This window comes from Tamandua tetradactyla, chromosome 14 (assembly GCF_023851605.1).
Source record: "Tamandua tetradactyla isolate mTamTet1 chromosome 14, mTamTet1.pri, whole genome shotgun sequence".
Classification (NCBI taxonomy): Eukaryota; Metazoa; Chordata; class Mammalia; order Pilosa; family Myrmecophagidae; genus Tamandua; species Tamandua tetradactyla.
Window position 1 is genome coordinate 20,386,969 of NC_135340.1, and position 14,772 is coordinate 20,401,740.

At 37.9% G+C, this 14,772-nt stretch overlaps 1 protein-coding gene and 1 long non-coding RNA gene across 10 annotated transcripts in view; one reads left to right on the forward strand and one right to left on the reverse strand.

The window, feature by feature from the left end:
* NPAS3 (neuronal PAS domain protein 3) overlaps nucleotides 1-14,772 on the reverse strand; it is a 927,883-nt gene that overhangs the window by 179,455 nt on the left and 733,656 nt on the right. For all 8 annotated transcript variants that reach the window (XR_013162217.1, XR_013162215.1, XR_013162216.1 and 5 more), the window contains one exon: nucleotides 6,971-7,145. Coding sequence is in view for 1 of the 8 variants with exons in the window: in XM_077126978.1 (XP_076983093.1) it covers nucleotides 6,971-7,145 (175 nt within the window). In the remaining 7 variants the exon portion in view is untranslated. The remainder of the gene's footprint in view (nucleotides 1-6,970; nucleotides 7,146-14,772) is intronic.
* Nucleotides 1-14,772, forward strand: part of LOC143655668 (uncharacterized) — a 156,226-nt gene that overhangs the window by 126,337 nt on the left and 15,117 nt on the right. The window lies entirely within an intron of this gene.

Below are 14,772 nucleotides of genomic sequence, written 5' to 3' on the forward strand. Positions count from 1 at the left end.
ACCATTTGCTACCCTGAAAATACCATTATATTAATTATACAAAAACTGTACTTTTTTGAGTCACAACTACTGTGATCTAAATTTGGGAGGATAAAGTTAGTTTGAGAACAGCATGGAGAAATATGCTGAAATCTAACATTCTTCTGGGAACAAAAGGGAGGCTGTCCTTTTATAGCTGAACCACCAATGCTGATTTTCACAGGAATAGAGCACCAGACCCCAAAGGATGCCTTGGGCTGTGGTGTGCATTCTGGAAGGGCAGAGCTCAAGTACTAGGCTAGAAAAGTCTGGTAGTAAGAAGATATTTAACTTATTTTCAATTACTTTTCTTTGGATCCCTCAGGCAAGATTCCAGAAGTGCCAGGTTGCCTTGTAAACGTTCTTACCAGATACAGACAAGCACATAAAAGTGGAGCATACACAGATGCAGGGGGGAGTGTGCCTAGGTCTTTTGTACCAGAGGAGAGCAATACAAAGTATTTAATTTCCTTCTGTGGCAGTTCCAAGTGATCTTCTTTAGTTTATCTGGGAATAAAGGCAACATTTAAAAATCGCCTACTTTCTGCATGAAAAAAATGGTACTGTATCAAGGTAATTTTTTGAGACAAAAGAATCCTTCCGAGTTTGGCAAGGTATTCCCTGTACAGTATGAACTTGTTTTTGGAATGTATGCATCACCTTCATTCAGAAGTGGCAAAAATAATTTCTTTTTAATTTCTAAATAGCAAAGACATTAGAAAATTTTGTTTCAAGGTAAGACATAGCTAAGGGCAGATTCGCTTTTCCCATGGTTTAATACAGTAGATACGATATATACTTTTTATTATATGTATATATAATTTTTGGATAAAAGCAGAATTTATTTCTCAATGATGTCTTTGGGTTATGAAAAGATTCGCTTTTGTTGGACTGCTTTCTATTAGATTTCATAGATGTACACACGCGTGGGTATTAGCTGGAGTCAGACTTGTTTGGGGGAATTGTGTACTTGTCTGGATCACTGCTGCAGATGCAGTAGAGACACTTCATGTTCAGCCCATCAGAGATAACTGTGGTATATTTTCTGATGGACTTATCTTTGCTTATGTGGTATGAATATGGAAAGGAGTTTAACGTGTGTTTACAGATTGATAAACATTCATCATAAATTATACATTTTAATTTCATTTATTAGTTGGGGACCATGGAAAGCAGGAATTTCATTGCATACAAACTGCCATCCAGATTGAGGATTAGGAGTTTCCCGAAAAGGTGTACTAACTATAAGAACAAGATCCGTTTCTATTTTAAAGTAGTCACTATGTGGTTTATACTCAGAGTTTTCAAAAACGCAGCAGTAGAATACAGCTCATCCTCGTGGCTACACGGCTTGTTGTTGACACTTCCAGTGAATCCAATGTTGTCATCAAGAATAAATGCCGTGCTAATAAATCTCCTAACATCCTACAACTTTTAGGAATGTTACAGTCACCATGGCGATGTTTAAGCCCCATTTCTCTCAAAAAGAACTTGGCCTGATCCTTTAGCATTAGCATGGGAAGCTGTCCTTATGATATTATCTTACCACATAATGACTCCAAAAATCTCATACAGATTAATGATGATAACATAATTCCAGAAAGTCACCACTCTATATGTAGAAATATATTGGCAATAAAAACCAGTCACTGTGTGCCTTTCCCCAGTTGGGGATCTCTCACTTTTCTTTGATTTTTAAAGCTTCAGATCAATAACTGGAGTGACATTATTAACAGCTCCCTCAACACCTTGGCCAGCGCTAATATTAAATCCATTACACCTTCTGTTTGACATTTGCAGTACAGCAGAAAGTGCTGTAGATACAGTCACATTGTCTGGGGACAGGGGTTGGATGTGGGGTTAGTAAGATGGTTTCCCCTGCCTGACTTCTAAATTCAGTTCATTGATAGGAAACTTGAACCAATCATATATATTTTATATATAAATATATATCTGAAACCAGCAAAAATTTCAAAAAGAAACAGACCCTTATACCAGGTGGTACATGGTTATCCAAAGCACAAGTATATCTCATATCCAAGTGGTTTCTGAAACAAAATATTGACCTGATCCACAGATGAATTTTTACATTTTTATTGTTATTCCTAAACATTTGTACCTTTTATTATATCAGTTATTTTGAAGACTGTTTAATGAATTCAGAGGAATTGAGTTCCCATTCCTGTAGGATCAGGAGATGATCAAATTTGCCATGGCATAGAAGGATGAGTGAAAAATGCAGATCATTTCTATTCAGGCAAATATTCGAGTGCTTCAATTTTGCTTGCCTTTAAAATATTCAGGACATAGAGTGGGTGTAATAGCATAAAGATCATATGACTACAATGATTATCTTAACCTCCTAAAGCAGGCTAAATTCTACCTGAAACTTTAAATAAAACACTCTAACTTCTATTTTAGACAACCAGTGAGTTAACCCTGTGCTGTAGTTATTTTTCACACAAAGTACTGTCTCGTACATTTTGCTAAGTTGTCTAAATCCTGGTGTAGTATTGATTTCTCCCTCCATGAGCTTGCACCCATTCAATAAGCTACAAGAACTCTTTGTCCTGGCTCAGTTCCCTCCAAAGCAGGACCCAGGTATGTTACTCCTGACAGTGGCCCCATACCCGAAAGCTGATTGTGGGAAATAAACCACCAGAGACAGAAAAGGAGATTTTATCTTAAAGACAGAAACATGACACGGAAAGATGCCTGTGATGCTATGTGAAAAAAGCACGTTACCAGGAACATGTATGTTATGATCTCATGTTAGTAAATAATGTACAGAACAAAGAAACCATCACATACCTATATGTGGATACATGCACAGAAGAAAAGCCTAGAAGGACGTATGCATACATATGAATAGTAGTTATTTCTGGGTGGTGGCATGTTGGTTGGTCTTTAATCTGTGCTTTTGGTAGTCTCTGAATTTTTCACAATGTGCATGAATCGATTTTATAATTGGAAAAAGATAAAGCTGTTTGATTATGAAGGATAAAGAAGAAAAGAACACCTACTTTTTATGACCTAAGGAATATTTATTCTTTGCCTTCTAAAGAGGGAGATTTTTAAAACTCCAGGATTTCTTGAAAGAGCTGCTTTTCTATTTATTAAGTGTTTAAAAGATAGGGCTCTGAAATTTATTAAAGGAAGAGGATAGCACTCATAATCCCAAGATTGCAGAATCATTAGGTGTAATGAAAAGAGGCAAGCAGATCTAGGAGAGGAAAATGACCCAGTGTACATGCTGTACGAGAGGAGTACGGAGCCCATAGGAAAGAAAAATGCCTACGGGAGAGAGAACAGTCTCTTCCCAAACGTGCAAACCAACTCCTAAAGAGGTAACCTTGAACTTGATAACTTTTAAAAATAAGGCCATCATTTATTTTTCTTACGCCTGCCTTGAGATTCCTCTACAAGAAATATCATGTTTACTCACCTATTAATACATGTGCATACATATAAAATATTTATTTGGGTTGGCTGTCCAGTCAACAGATCTTTTTTCTTTCATTATCTTGAGACTGGTTCAGGACAAGACAATCACAGTACTGGCAGTTCAAAGAAATAGAATTCCTATTGTGGCACAGTATCGCTGCCTCTTAGACTGGTTTAGCCACTTATTTCCTTTTATTATAATGCCAAATGTTATTTAGATTTCAGTCATTTAGTAATGCTACACTGAACACATCAAGGCTTCTGAAAAATTCCACACCTACTACTCCCTTCATTTTCATAATAATCACACATTGATATCCCTTTTTCCACCCAAATTACACCACTATTTAAAAAAGAATGTCATTTTATCTGAGTTTAAAAGATTATAATGCAGTGAACAACAGTCTTTAAAAATGTACCTTCCTGTTATTAAGAATTAGGAAATCTTGTTAAAATTCTTTCAGCTTTTAAGAAACATAAGCAGCTTTGGGATGTAGTGCCTGGAATGAACTTTTAAAGTAATTCCCTTGGAGCCATCATCTGCATTAGTGAAGATATTTAAAAGTAGCACCCTACACTGCTTTTCAGTATTTGAGTAGTCAATCTAATTGCTTTTTTTAAGCCAAAGCTTGAAAGTACCCCAACACTACAGTCTTTTAAGGCAAAGGGAGGTTAACTCTCTCTAATGGTGAGAGATACACTCACCATCAAGGGGGAGAATCCCTTCTTATGCGACTGGAGCTAATGAGCCCAAGTTGTCAAGGAACTTAGAAAGTGGTATTTTTAATTTCACTAGTTAGGATGGCGAAAGGAAGACTGGGAAGGCAGGGGAAAGAAGCCCATGTAAATTTATAGTGCCTTTCCAATATTAAATGGCAGAGTAACTTTAGAAGCGAGTAGGACAGTAGGTAACCATTGAAGGGGATATGTATTCTAATATCCAGAATGAAAGGATTCTAAATGAGAATTGAGTTCTTACGCTATACCTAGAGCTGTGTGATATGTACTGATACTTCATAGAAGGCATGGAATATATCAGAGTTCTTATATGAATTCTTAAACCAGTTTGATTTTGAATCTATCCTAGGATGACATCCCAGCAGAACTGGTTTGTGCACTCTCAGGCTTTTTTTCCTCTAGATCAAAGTCCCTTCCAAGTGACAAGTCACCCTCCATGTATGTCTGGGAAGACATCAAGCTCAATATGAATCAACAGTGTGAACTGGCTGCCCAGAAGACCAAATTCAACACTACCCTGGATTAAAAGAAGTATAGTTACCTATACTGTGAAAGGGGACAGTCCCCCTATTTTGTACTAGTTAGAATATATTACAGAGCTGTGTTTGGTTCTCAGAACTATATTTTTTGAGAGTCACCAGCAAATGCAGCACAGCCAGGGGAGTGTGACTAGGCTGGTTAGGGTCTTAGAAACATATCATTGAGTAATGGTTTGGAATTAGGCCTGTTTGACCTGAAAAGGAGAAGGCTAAGGGAAGGAAGTATGGAAGGTTTGAATGATCTGATTTTGATGGGGAGGAAGGACTACATCTGCAAGTGGTTCCAGAGGGCAGACCTCAGATCAGTGGGAGAAGTCACAATGGGAGAAGTAGATTTTGGCATCCTATCAGGAATCACTACTAGAGCTGCTCACCAACGAAATGGACTGCCTTGTAAGTCAGTAAGCCTCCTATCAGGAACAGGGTGAAGCAGAGCCTGGGAGGTTACCTGTTGATTTTGCTGTAGAGGGAAGGTTGCCTTGGTGCTGGAGGTTGGATCAAAGGATCGTGAAAATCTTCCAGATTTGAGAGTTTGTGATTCAAGGGAACAAAGTACAATTTTCCAAGGCCTTTCTTTATATTAAGCCTTATAAATTCAATTCCTTTCACACTAAGTGTTTCTAAGAGACATGAATAACCTGTGTATCCCAATCCAACTCCAGAATGAAAAAGTAGCAAACAGTTTTCACATGCTGTTTCTCAAGTATGCTCAGTTATGAATATTCTAATGACTAAAAAGCAGTACCAATTATCTCGATGACATACCTATTTGGTAAAGCTAGTGAGCTATGGCATAAGAATATGTGATTTTCTCCCTTGAACAATATTACTTTATTAAGGGTAAAAGTCGTCTCAAATATTCTCTTTTTTTATGCATGGGGCTCACTGGAGAATGATTCTCAGAATGCTATAAAATAATGTCATGGAATAGGGCTTAAGAAGCTGCAGTTGCCTTCAATGAGGGAACACAGATTGGTTTTAGATAGAATTCCAGTATTTCCAAAAGAGACAGATCAGTTTTTTTCCCCCTTCGGTGTGAACAAACATACTGTGGTAATTTCTAAGCAGGCTAAAGTATTTTCTTGGAAACATATGGTTTTTCCATTTTCTTTCTAATAAAATTCTTTTGTGCTGCAAATCCGTTTTAAAACGACAGATCCAGTAAGGTACAAACATCTTGAAAGAGTACAAAAATAATTTCCCAAGTAAGCAAATAAAACTTTGCACTTCAAATCAGGCCCTGATTCATTAAAAATCTTAAACTTCTCATGAGAAAAATTAACATTTAAACCACTGCTGCTTGGCCAAGCACTCCACCACACAAGAATATGAAATATCTCCTCTAAAAAAGTACAAAAAGGACAAAACCACAAATGTGGAACTTCAATTAATTTAAAGCCCCAATCAGCAAAGAATAAATCCTTCGCAGATCTAATTACCAGCGCTCTCGGAAGACCCAGGCCGACCAGCCAATCTTCCCCGTGTTTGAACAGCTTGATGAACTAGGGGACTGATGGATATCAAGTCATTTTGTTTAATTTATAAATGGATTTTCCCCTAATACTTAAATTATCATCAGTACAACACAATGAAAATGGGAACATTCTGAATGCAAAGTCTATAAGAGTCCTGGAAGGAATCCCAATGAGGAATGTCACCTCTGTTCATTCCTCTATACAATTGATCTAATTAAATACTGAGGGTGGAAAGGCAGTTTAAAATGTAGCCATTTCTGTTTTCTTTTTAGCCTTAATTTATCTCTTCACATCTTTCAAGTACCTTCTGACGCTTAAAAAAAAAAAAAAAAGCCCAAGCTTTCTGCAAGTCCCCTATACTTTAATTGTCCACAAGCGAATATTTAAAAAGCTGCCACGATAGATTTTGCTGAATAATAAATAAATGCATTATATTTAGCCATGGTAACAATAAAAGGAAGAGGGCGTTCCAAATCTGAACCGTTTCCCTCCAGCAATTTTGAAAGAGAAAGCAAAGGAACTCGTACCTTCTATATGTATTGTTCAGATGAAATTAGATCTCTGGATTATATTTATTAAAATGCCTCTTTATTTTCAAATCTCTTCCTTATTTAATTACTGCATGGGACTGAAAGCTGCACGGAATTGTTAAATACCGTCAGACCTATTTATAGTCTCTTCATGCCGGCAACTTGAGCGCAATCAGTTAGCAAAGATTCTGCCCGGTAACCCACACTTTGGGATCACAATTCCCACCTGGCTCTGGGGTCTCCGACTGAGAGGAGGACGATGCGGAGCTGGCTCCGTCCTCAGCAGTGCCCTGCGAGAGGAGACCCCGCCCAGGCGGAAGCTTCATGCCCAGCTGCTCTGCCATCTCCACGTGGTCCCCTGGGTGGACATAGTCAAAGACGCTGCTTCCTGTCAGCTCCACCTAGAGGGGGAAGAGAAAGGGTAGGAAACAAAGGTGTCACTGGCTTTTCGATTTCCAAATCTAGCACCACTACGGATAAGATTCTGAGCAGGAAAGGAAATAAACTCTGGCTGCAGAAACCATGCTGGTTCTGGCTCCTTCTCAAATACTTAAGGATTCTTGAACTTGAAAGAAAAAAAATTTTCCCCTACATGTATTTATTTAGCAATTGTTTAGCCCGGTTTTTCTCATACACTGGTGTTTGCATAAAGCCAGAATATTCTGTGAAATATCGACAAGTCTGCATCGCATTCTGCTGTTTTATCCATGCATCATCAAATACTAGCGTGTTTGGTGTCGAGCAGATGAGTGACTGAATTGTAGTTTCCATATTGAGAAGTTTGGGCTTTGCATAGAAACAGCCAGAGATATCAGCAGAGTATTTTCTGTAAAGTACACAGATTTCCTAGATGTGTTTTTATACTTGCCAGCTTATTTCCATGTAAATTTAAATGTAAGAATTGCTGCTTATGATTATTTGCAAAGGCATAATGTTTTCATTAAATATTACTCATTAGCTCTGTAATCATAGGGAGAATTTTCTATGCAAAAAAGGTCAGCTGGGGTCTGAAGCTGCCTTTTTTTTTTTTTCCCTGCTAGTATCAGCTTGTTTTGCCTTCAATCTAATACAATAGATGGTACAGATCTCCTTGAGGGCCTTTCAGAAAAATGTTTTATTTTGTGTACTTTTTGTATTAGGCTGACTCTTAAGGTAGAGAATGAATAACAATGTCAGAAAGGTGTCAGCTTGAAATGGAGGCACTGCCCACTTCAGTGCTGTCAGGCATGACCCAGGCTGGGGTCCTGAGCTGTCGAAGGGGGCAGCAAGCAGCAACAGCTGGTAAGGATTGGCCTTACCTCTGTGCTCTCCTGCTGCTATAACTCTTACATCCTTTCGAGAACAGCAATAATGCTTCCAAAGTAATATGCTTGGGTTATAGATACTATATGTACAGTGAGAGATGTGTGAGCCACAGGACAAGGAAAAGCTCTTTCCCAGGTCACTAATGGGTTTCCCAGTCCCCAGGAGCTTAATGGTCTTAGGCAAGCTATGATAGACCCACGGGAGCTGCAAGCACCTCATATTTTTACAAGTTTCTTGGTGGACATTTACCTAGAACCCCTTCCTACCTCATTTCCCTTTCCTGTGCTATTTGCAGCATCCATGCAAGTTCCACCTAAGTGCCTACACTCTTTCTGGAGTGAAGGAGGCATTCTGGTGGTGGGCAAACTGTCACAGAGCACGTAATACCCACAGCAATTATTATCCCAGAACTCCAAGTCCCAGTAAAATGATCACATCTACCCCTAGACACCATTTGACTAAAATCTTAACAGACTACACACCTTCAACATCTATCAATTAACGGAGGTATAGCCAGAAAAATGGGAGGCTAAATTCAGTTTGGTTAATAGCTATTCCTGAAAAGGCTCGCATAACTTTTACCGAAAATGAGCTACTTTCGCTTTGCTATTAAATTATACTTTCCTACTGTATTACCTGACTACTGACTATATCATTTTACAATAACTTTCCTCCGTTTGGTATTGTTACAGAGCATAAATCAGCATTCATAAGTGATCAGTGCCTATCCTTTGGGAGGGAGGGATTACATGTAAATAATCCCTTTTAATGTGTGCCTTGCCTCTAAGCACTTCACACAGCAATAAATGGGTAAACTGACTTTGAGCAATTAAGAAATTAAATGAAACTAATAAAATGTGTGTTTTAATATTTCTTGATGGTTATTTTGTTTGGGGATTAGTGAATATGAGGAAGTCACTCTCATTTTGCATGGAGCCCAATTGCAGCACTTTAATAAACTATTTCTATCACTTTTCTCATACTCCTACTTTTTATTTAATACTGCAATGTGCCTTTTGGCACAGATCACAGATTGTGCTAAGACGACAACTCAAGTGGGAGATATAATAGAATTTTTAGAGGTGCTGGTTATTGAATATTCATGTAAGCCAGGCTTGCGGAGAGGATGAGTAGGTTGCTATCTCAACAACCTGGTTTTCCTGGATGCACAGGCAATTCCTTCCCACAAAATAATGTCCCAAGTATTGCACAGCTAGAGCAAGACGGAGTCACAAAGTGCCACAGCACAGCATGGCTTGGGGAGGAATTTCTCCTCCAGTGAGCTCATGGGATTCCTGGCCAAGATACCTCAAAGTATAATATTGGATGGTGAGGTTGGCCCTGAGGATTTGACAGTATCGTAATCCTCATGTATGTGCTGTAAGAAAGGCCACATGACAAAGAGGAAAGCACAAAGTCTTTGAAGGCACAACCTGAGTGTGAGATCAGGAGTTTTTTTTATCCTCAGCGGTGTGTACTTGGACAATTCATTTTACTTCCCCAGGCTTCAGTTTCCTATTCTAAAAGTGGCAGTACTAGTGCTCTAAACCAATCTAGGGGGGGCACTGCTCACTGAATTCTATGTGGATGGGGCCCCCTGGAATGGTACAAGGCAGTGGCTCTTACCTGCCTCACAGCCTGATAGTGAAACTCCAATGCAATCATGCAGGGGAATTCATGTTGTGAAAAACAAACTCTATGAAATGCTTGCTGTCATTGCTACGGCTTAGTGGATAAGAAGGGATGACACACAGAAAGCGGATAGTCCTGTGTAATTTTGGTGAGGGGTGCACAAGGTTTGTGTGGTCACCTGGGGATCACTTCCATCGGCAGTGGGTGCAGCAGGGCAGGGGTGCATTGGAGCATCAACTCCGATAATAACACTATTAGCAGCTACCTACCATGTCTGGTTCTTTCCATACTTTGCAATCTTTGAGATGGTGTGAGATCTCTATTTTTCAGAAGAATAATCTGAAGACAAGGAAAGGTTGGTGGAAGAGATAGGATTTTGTTCAAATTCTCCTTGATTCGACCAACCATCTCTGGGTAAAGTACTGTCAATTCTGAGGATGCTTTGCCATTGGACTATTGGACCAAAGCAGGCACTAAAGCAGGTGTACTAAACCAAAATAGATGCGAGGGTAGACAAAAGGCCACTTATGTATTGACCTGGAGTCAGCATCACCATCATCTTCATCATCATCACCATCACCATCATCACATCTTACATTTATATAACACTTGTAACATTTCTCATACTGCTTTCACTTCACTTAATTACATTTTAGAGCTGGAAGAGACCTTAAAACCATCTATTAACCCCTCCCTCTTATTTAATCAGTGAAAATTCTAATTTCTTTTAATTTCTGAGAAATTAAAATGCTTGTTCAAGTTTACCCAGCTGTTTAGTGGTAGAAGAAGTAGGGCTGTAAGCCCAATTGGCTAACTCTCATTCTACTGCTTTTCTCATTTAACCTGTCTACCTTTTTTTTTTTACTCTTATGAAGACTGACTAGGTAAGACTGACTAGAACTCACTGAAGCAGGTGTACAAAACCAAAATAGATGTGTGGGTAGACAAAACACTACTTACGTGTTGACCTTGAGTCAGCATGACCATCATCATATCTTACATTTATATAATACTTGTAACATTTCTCATACTGCTTTCGCTTCACTTAATTAAATTAAGAGCTGGAAGAGACCTTAAAACCATCAATTAACCTTATTTAATCAGTGAACCTCTAATTTCTTTAACTTTAATTTCTGAGAAACTAAAATGCTTGTTCAAGTTTAGCCAGCTGTTTAGTGGTAAAAGAAGTAAGGCTGTAAGCCCAATTGGCTAACTTTCATTCCACTGCTTTTCTCATTTAACCTTTGTCTACATTTTTTTCACTCTTATGAAGATTGACTAGGTAAGACAGACTAGAATTCATGTTTCCTATCACTAAACCCTGTGCCTCAAAATAGACTACAGTACCGGAAATTTTTTACTTGATGAGCAGACATTACTTCATGTTAGCTTCAAAGTAGGAAAAATAGAGCTCCAAATCAATATTGCTATAGTTAAAGGTACCTCAGTGCCCAGTTACAATCTCTTCTAAAACTTTTGTCTACTGAGAACTAGGACTAGTGTCTTATATGTAGTAGGGGTAGCATAAGTGTGTTGCATGAATGAATTATGGGTATACAGGTCTGAAAAAGTATTTGCTTTATCTACACTTGATTCTGACAAGTGTAGGTGCTTTTGTATTATTCTGTTTTTTCTAAGGCACTGTTTAGTCTGGAAATGAGTTACAACGTAGCACAGTAATATATTTACTACCAATAGGTTCCTGCCACACGCAACAAGTCCTATGCCTTCTTCTGTAGACCACAATTGATCTTAACTATGGATAGGACTGCATAAAAGCCAGGAATGGGTGAGTTTTTGGGAACTCTTTTGGAGAATAATGGCCATTTTTCCTAATAGGCGATTTTCTAATCTTTGTCAGAACTGAGTTTAGCTGGTTAGTTCCCAATTCCACACCCCCATATCCTCATTATCTGAATTTAAACACAGTTCCATAAAATCATTTTTTATAAACCATACTTTCAAATCACCAGTAGCAGCAATTCAGAGACACTTCATTTTATATTGATTATTGGTTCTAACTTCAATTCTTAAATACGACCTACATGATGGGAAGGAATAGCTTTTATTGTCCCTTACAGTTTATCATTCTCATAAGTGCAAACTGCAATCTAAGGAAAATGCGAGTACCTCTTCACATTGTAGTAAACACAACCACTTTATATGGTAGCAAAAACCACATAAACCCAAGAAACAAACCCATGGGACTCTGAATCCTTTCTTTAGCACAAGACTGCTTCCAACCTTGTCCACTAACCCGACTCCTGTGATGACTACAGAAGAAATTAGCTCCCACATTCCTTAGAGCTGAGAATGCCTCCGGGGCAGCCAGATCGCAGGTGTGGAGTAAACTACCATATCCAGCATTTTCTCTAAAGACTTGTCTTCTTGCCTATCCCCACCCTACACTTCCATACTCCTCCAGGAAAAACTGTAGCCATTAGTGCCATCTCGCGTAGCCTATAGTCAAGTTATACCACACAGCCTTCCTCAAATTCACTTCACATTCTGTTAGCTTGCATGTAATTTGCAAACTAGACACAGTTGATTTGGTAACTCTGAAGTTTCCTGGGGGAAAAAAATGTAAATATATTATACAGTGGTTTGAGTTGACTTTTCTGTGTCAGGTCATTGTACCCTGCTGGTAGATGGGATGGGGGACTAATTTGTCTTTTCATACATCAAGCAAGCATGTCAATAGCCTTTGCTTGGACCCCTGGAGTGTGCAATACTTTTCAACCACAGCAATGTACTAACAGTGCAACTCATTGAATTCAGTTCTCCTTTGATTGAAAGGGTTTGGTACAAATGAGGAAACAGGCAGTGACAGTGTAAGTCATCTCCATATTGGAATAACTTAAGAGGATACTTTTATAAAGACCAGAATATCTGTTAAGACTGTTCTCTTTCTAAAAATATTTCAGTCTTAAGAATAATACAGAGTTCATTTTTACGACATTAGAAGGGTCATTCAAAACTGACCATTTAAGAGAGAATTCCTAAACCTTTTGTAAGATGTTGATTTTAAAAATGTCTTAAGAGTACTGGAAGTACTGAGAAGACTGAGGATGCTCTTAGTTAAACCCTTTAACAAGGGTCTTCTTGGAGCCAGGCCCCCTTCCTATGGTGGTTGCCAGCAATATTCGGAGAGGGGTAGATTATGTTGGCAGCAAGTGGCTTGGAAATCTAAATCCCAGATCAGCTTTCAGATCTACCAAGCGACCTTGACATCCTGGTTAGAAAATCCTGACTCGGCATAAGATTGAAATTCGATCTCACCATGGTAGGTTAGGATTTGTAGGTTTTATTATTTTTGGGGGGTGGTGGTGGTGGTATCACATTTATATTATAGAAGGATAATAAAGTGATAAAAGAATAAAATATAATAAGATGTGATAGCTTGATTAGCATTGGTTTTCTTTGGATTTACCGGTATCTTAATGCCATCTTCATAACTTCCTACATATTGCAAACTCTGCTGAATATTTATAAAGTGTTTTGACAGAAACTTGATGTTCTTTACTGCTCTGTCTCATTCTATGTATTTGCTGACTTATCTGGAGAAAAATGCATAAAAGCATTGGGTCTGTTACAGAAATACGTGTATAAATTAGAACAAGAAGAAAGGTTCTATATGAAAACGACGAGATAGAATGAAAAATCTTTCCAGTCATCACATAAGAAAATGAATCCGTCCTCTTCTTAAAGATATGCTAACAGAGCTTTCCCTTAGAAGAATCTGAGCTAAAATATACCACATCATGGACTTATTTTATCATGAGAGATAAACATTTATACTCCTGTGGGAATCAGTGAGGCCAAGTAGTTTTTTTTTTTTTTTTTTTTGTCTACAACCCCTGGAGTGCTTGACTTGAGGCTTTGCAACTAACAACATCCAAAGAGAATACTGCATAGATGGTCCTGAACTTTAATTTAGAAATACCGGAAGATAATTCCAGTGGATTTACTAGTTCTCAGAGAGGGAAAGACAGGCTGTTGGAAAAGTAGAAGGAAAGGGGGAAATAAAGAGCTAACTGCAGATACTCAATCAGCCTTGGACACAGTTATTTGGAACGTTATGCCTGCCTTTATGACAAATATTCTCAGTATTTGAACTGATCAGGCAATAATCAATTCTGACTGCTAAATATGCAAAAGTGTTAGACTATTCATTCCAGAGACTCAGATTCCCACTAAATATCACTGAGCAAATTTAAATACTTCCAGAAATAGTCTATGTATTAAATAGATCCAAGAACCCTTTGAGGTCTCTCCCTTATTTTTATGTTTTAAAAAACAAATTATATGCTGAATTTCGCTTTTTTTTTTCTTATAACCATTGTTCAGGTATTTCTCTATCACCCCACGTTATGAAAGCATTGGTTTTAGAATAGTTTTGATATTTTGACATCCTTTTCTTTTCATTAAGAGAAAGTGGTTAAAAGAACCCAGAGAATGCTTTAATAATACTGAGGGGATATTACATCACAGGAATTAACCCAGGGAGTTGTGTAAGTGACTAAATCAAGAAATTTTAAAACCTTGCTTTACAAGGTTCCTGTAGTTTTGAAGTTTTAAAGTGTCTATAGGGCAGGAAAGGCCAACTTTTTAGTATTTATCACGGTGCTGGAAAGGGAAAAAGGATGCAGTTGGAGGTTACATCATAGTAAAAAGTGAAATGATGTCAAGAAAGAAGCATTAACAATCTTAAAAATAACTCAAGTCAATCTCCCTTTAGATCAAATGAACAGGAAGATATTACTTTCAAAGCTTCTTCATTACCTTGATGGTAAGGAGACCAATCAACATAAAATACTTAATATTGGCATGGTTAATCCATTATCCTCAAATTTTACATGGTTCACCATCTGTCATTTAAATCTGGATATACACTGAGTAGCATGTTATACATTGGATCTTCAGGATCAATATATCTTTATTTTTGTTTAATTGTTTTTGTTATTCTCACAGTGAATTCTGTGCTCTTCTCTTTGGTCATGTGAACATGAAAAAACAGGAAATACTTATAAGTTAAGATCGACATTTAAATCTTTCCCTGGTTCTAAACAGATAACTGAACAAGGAAAACAG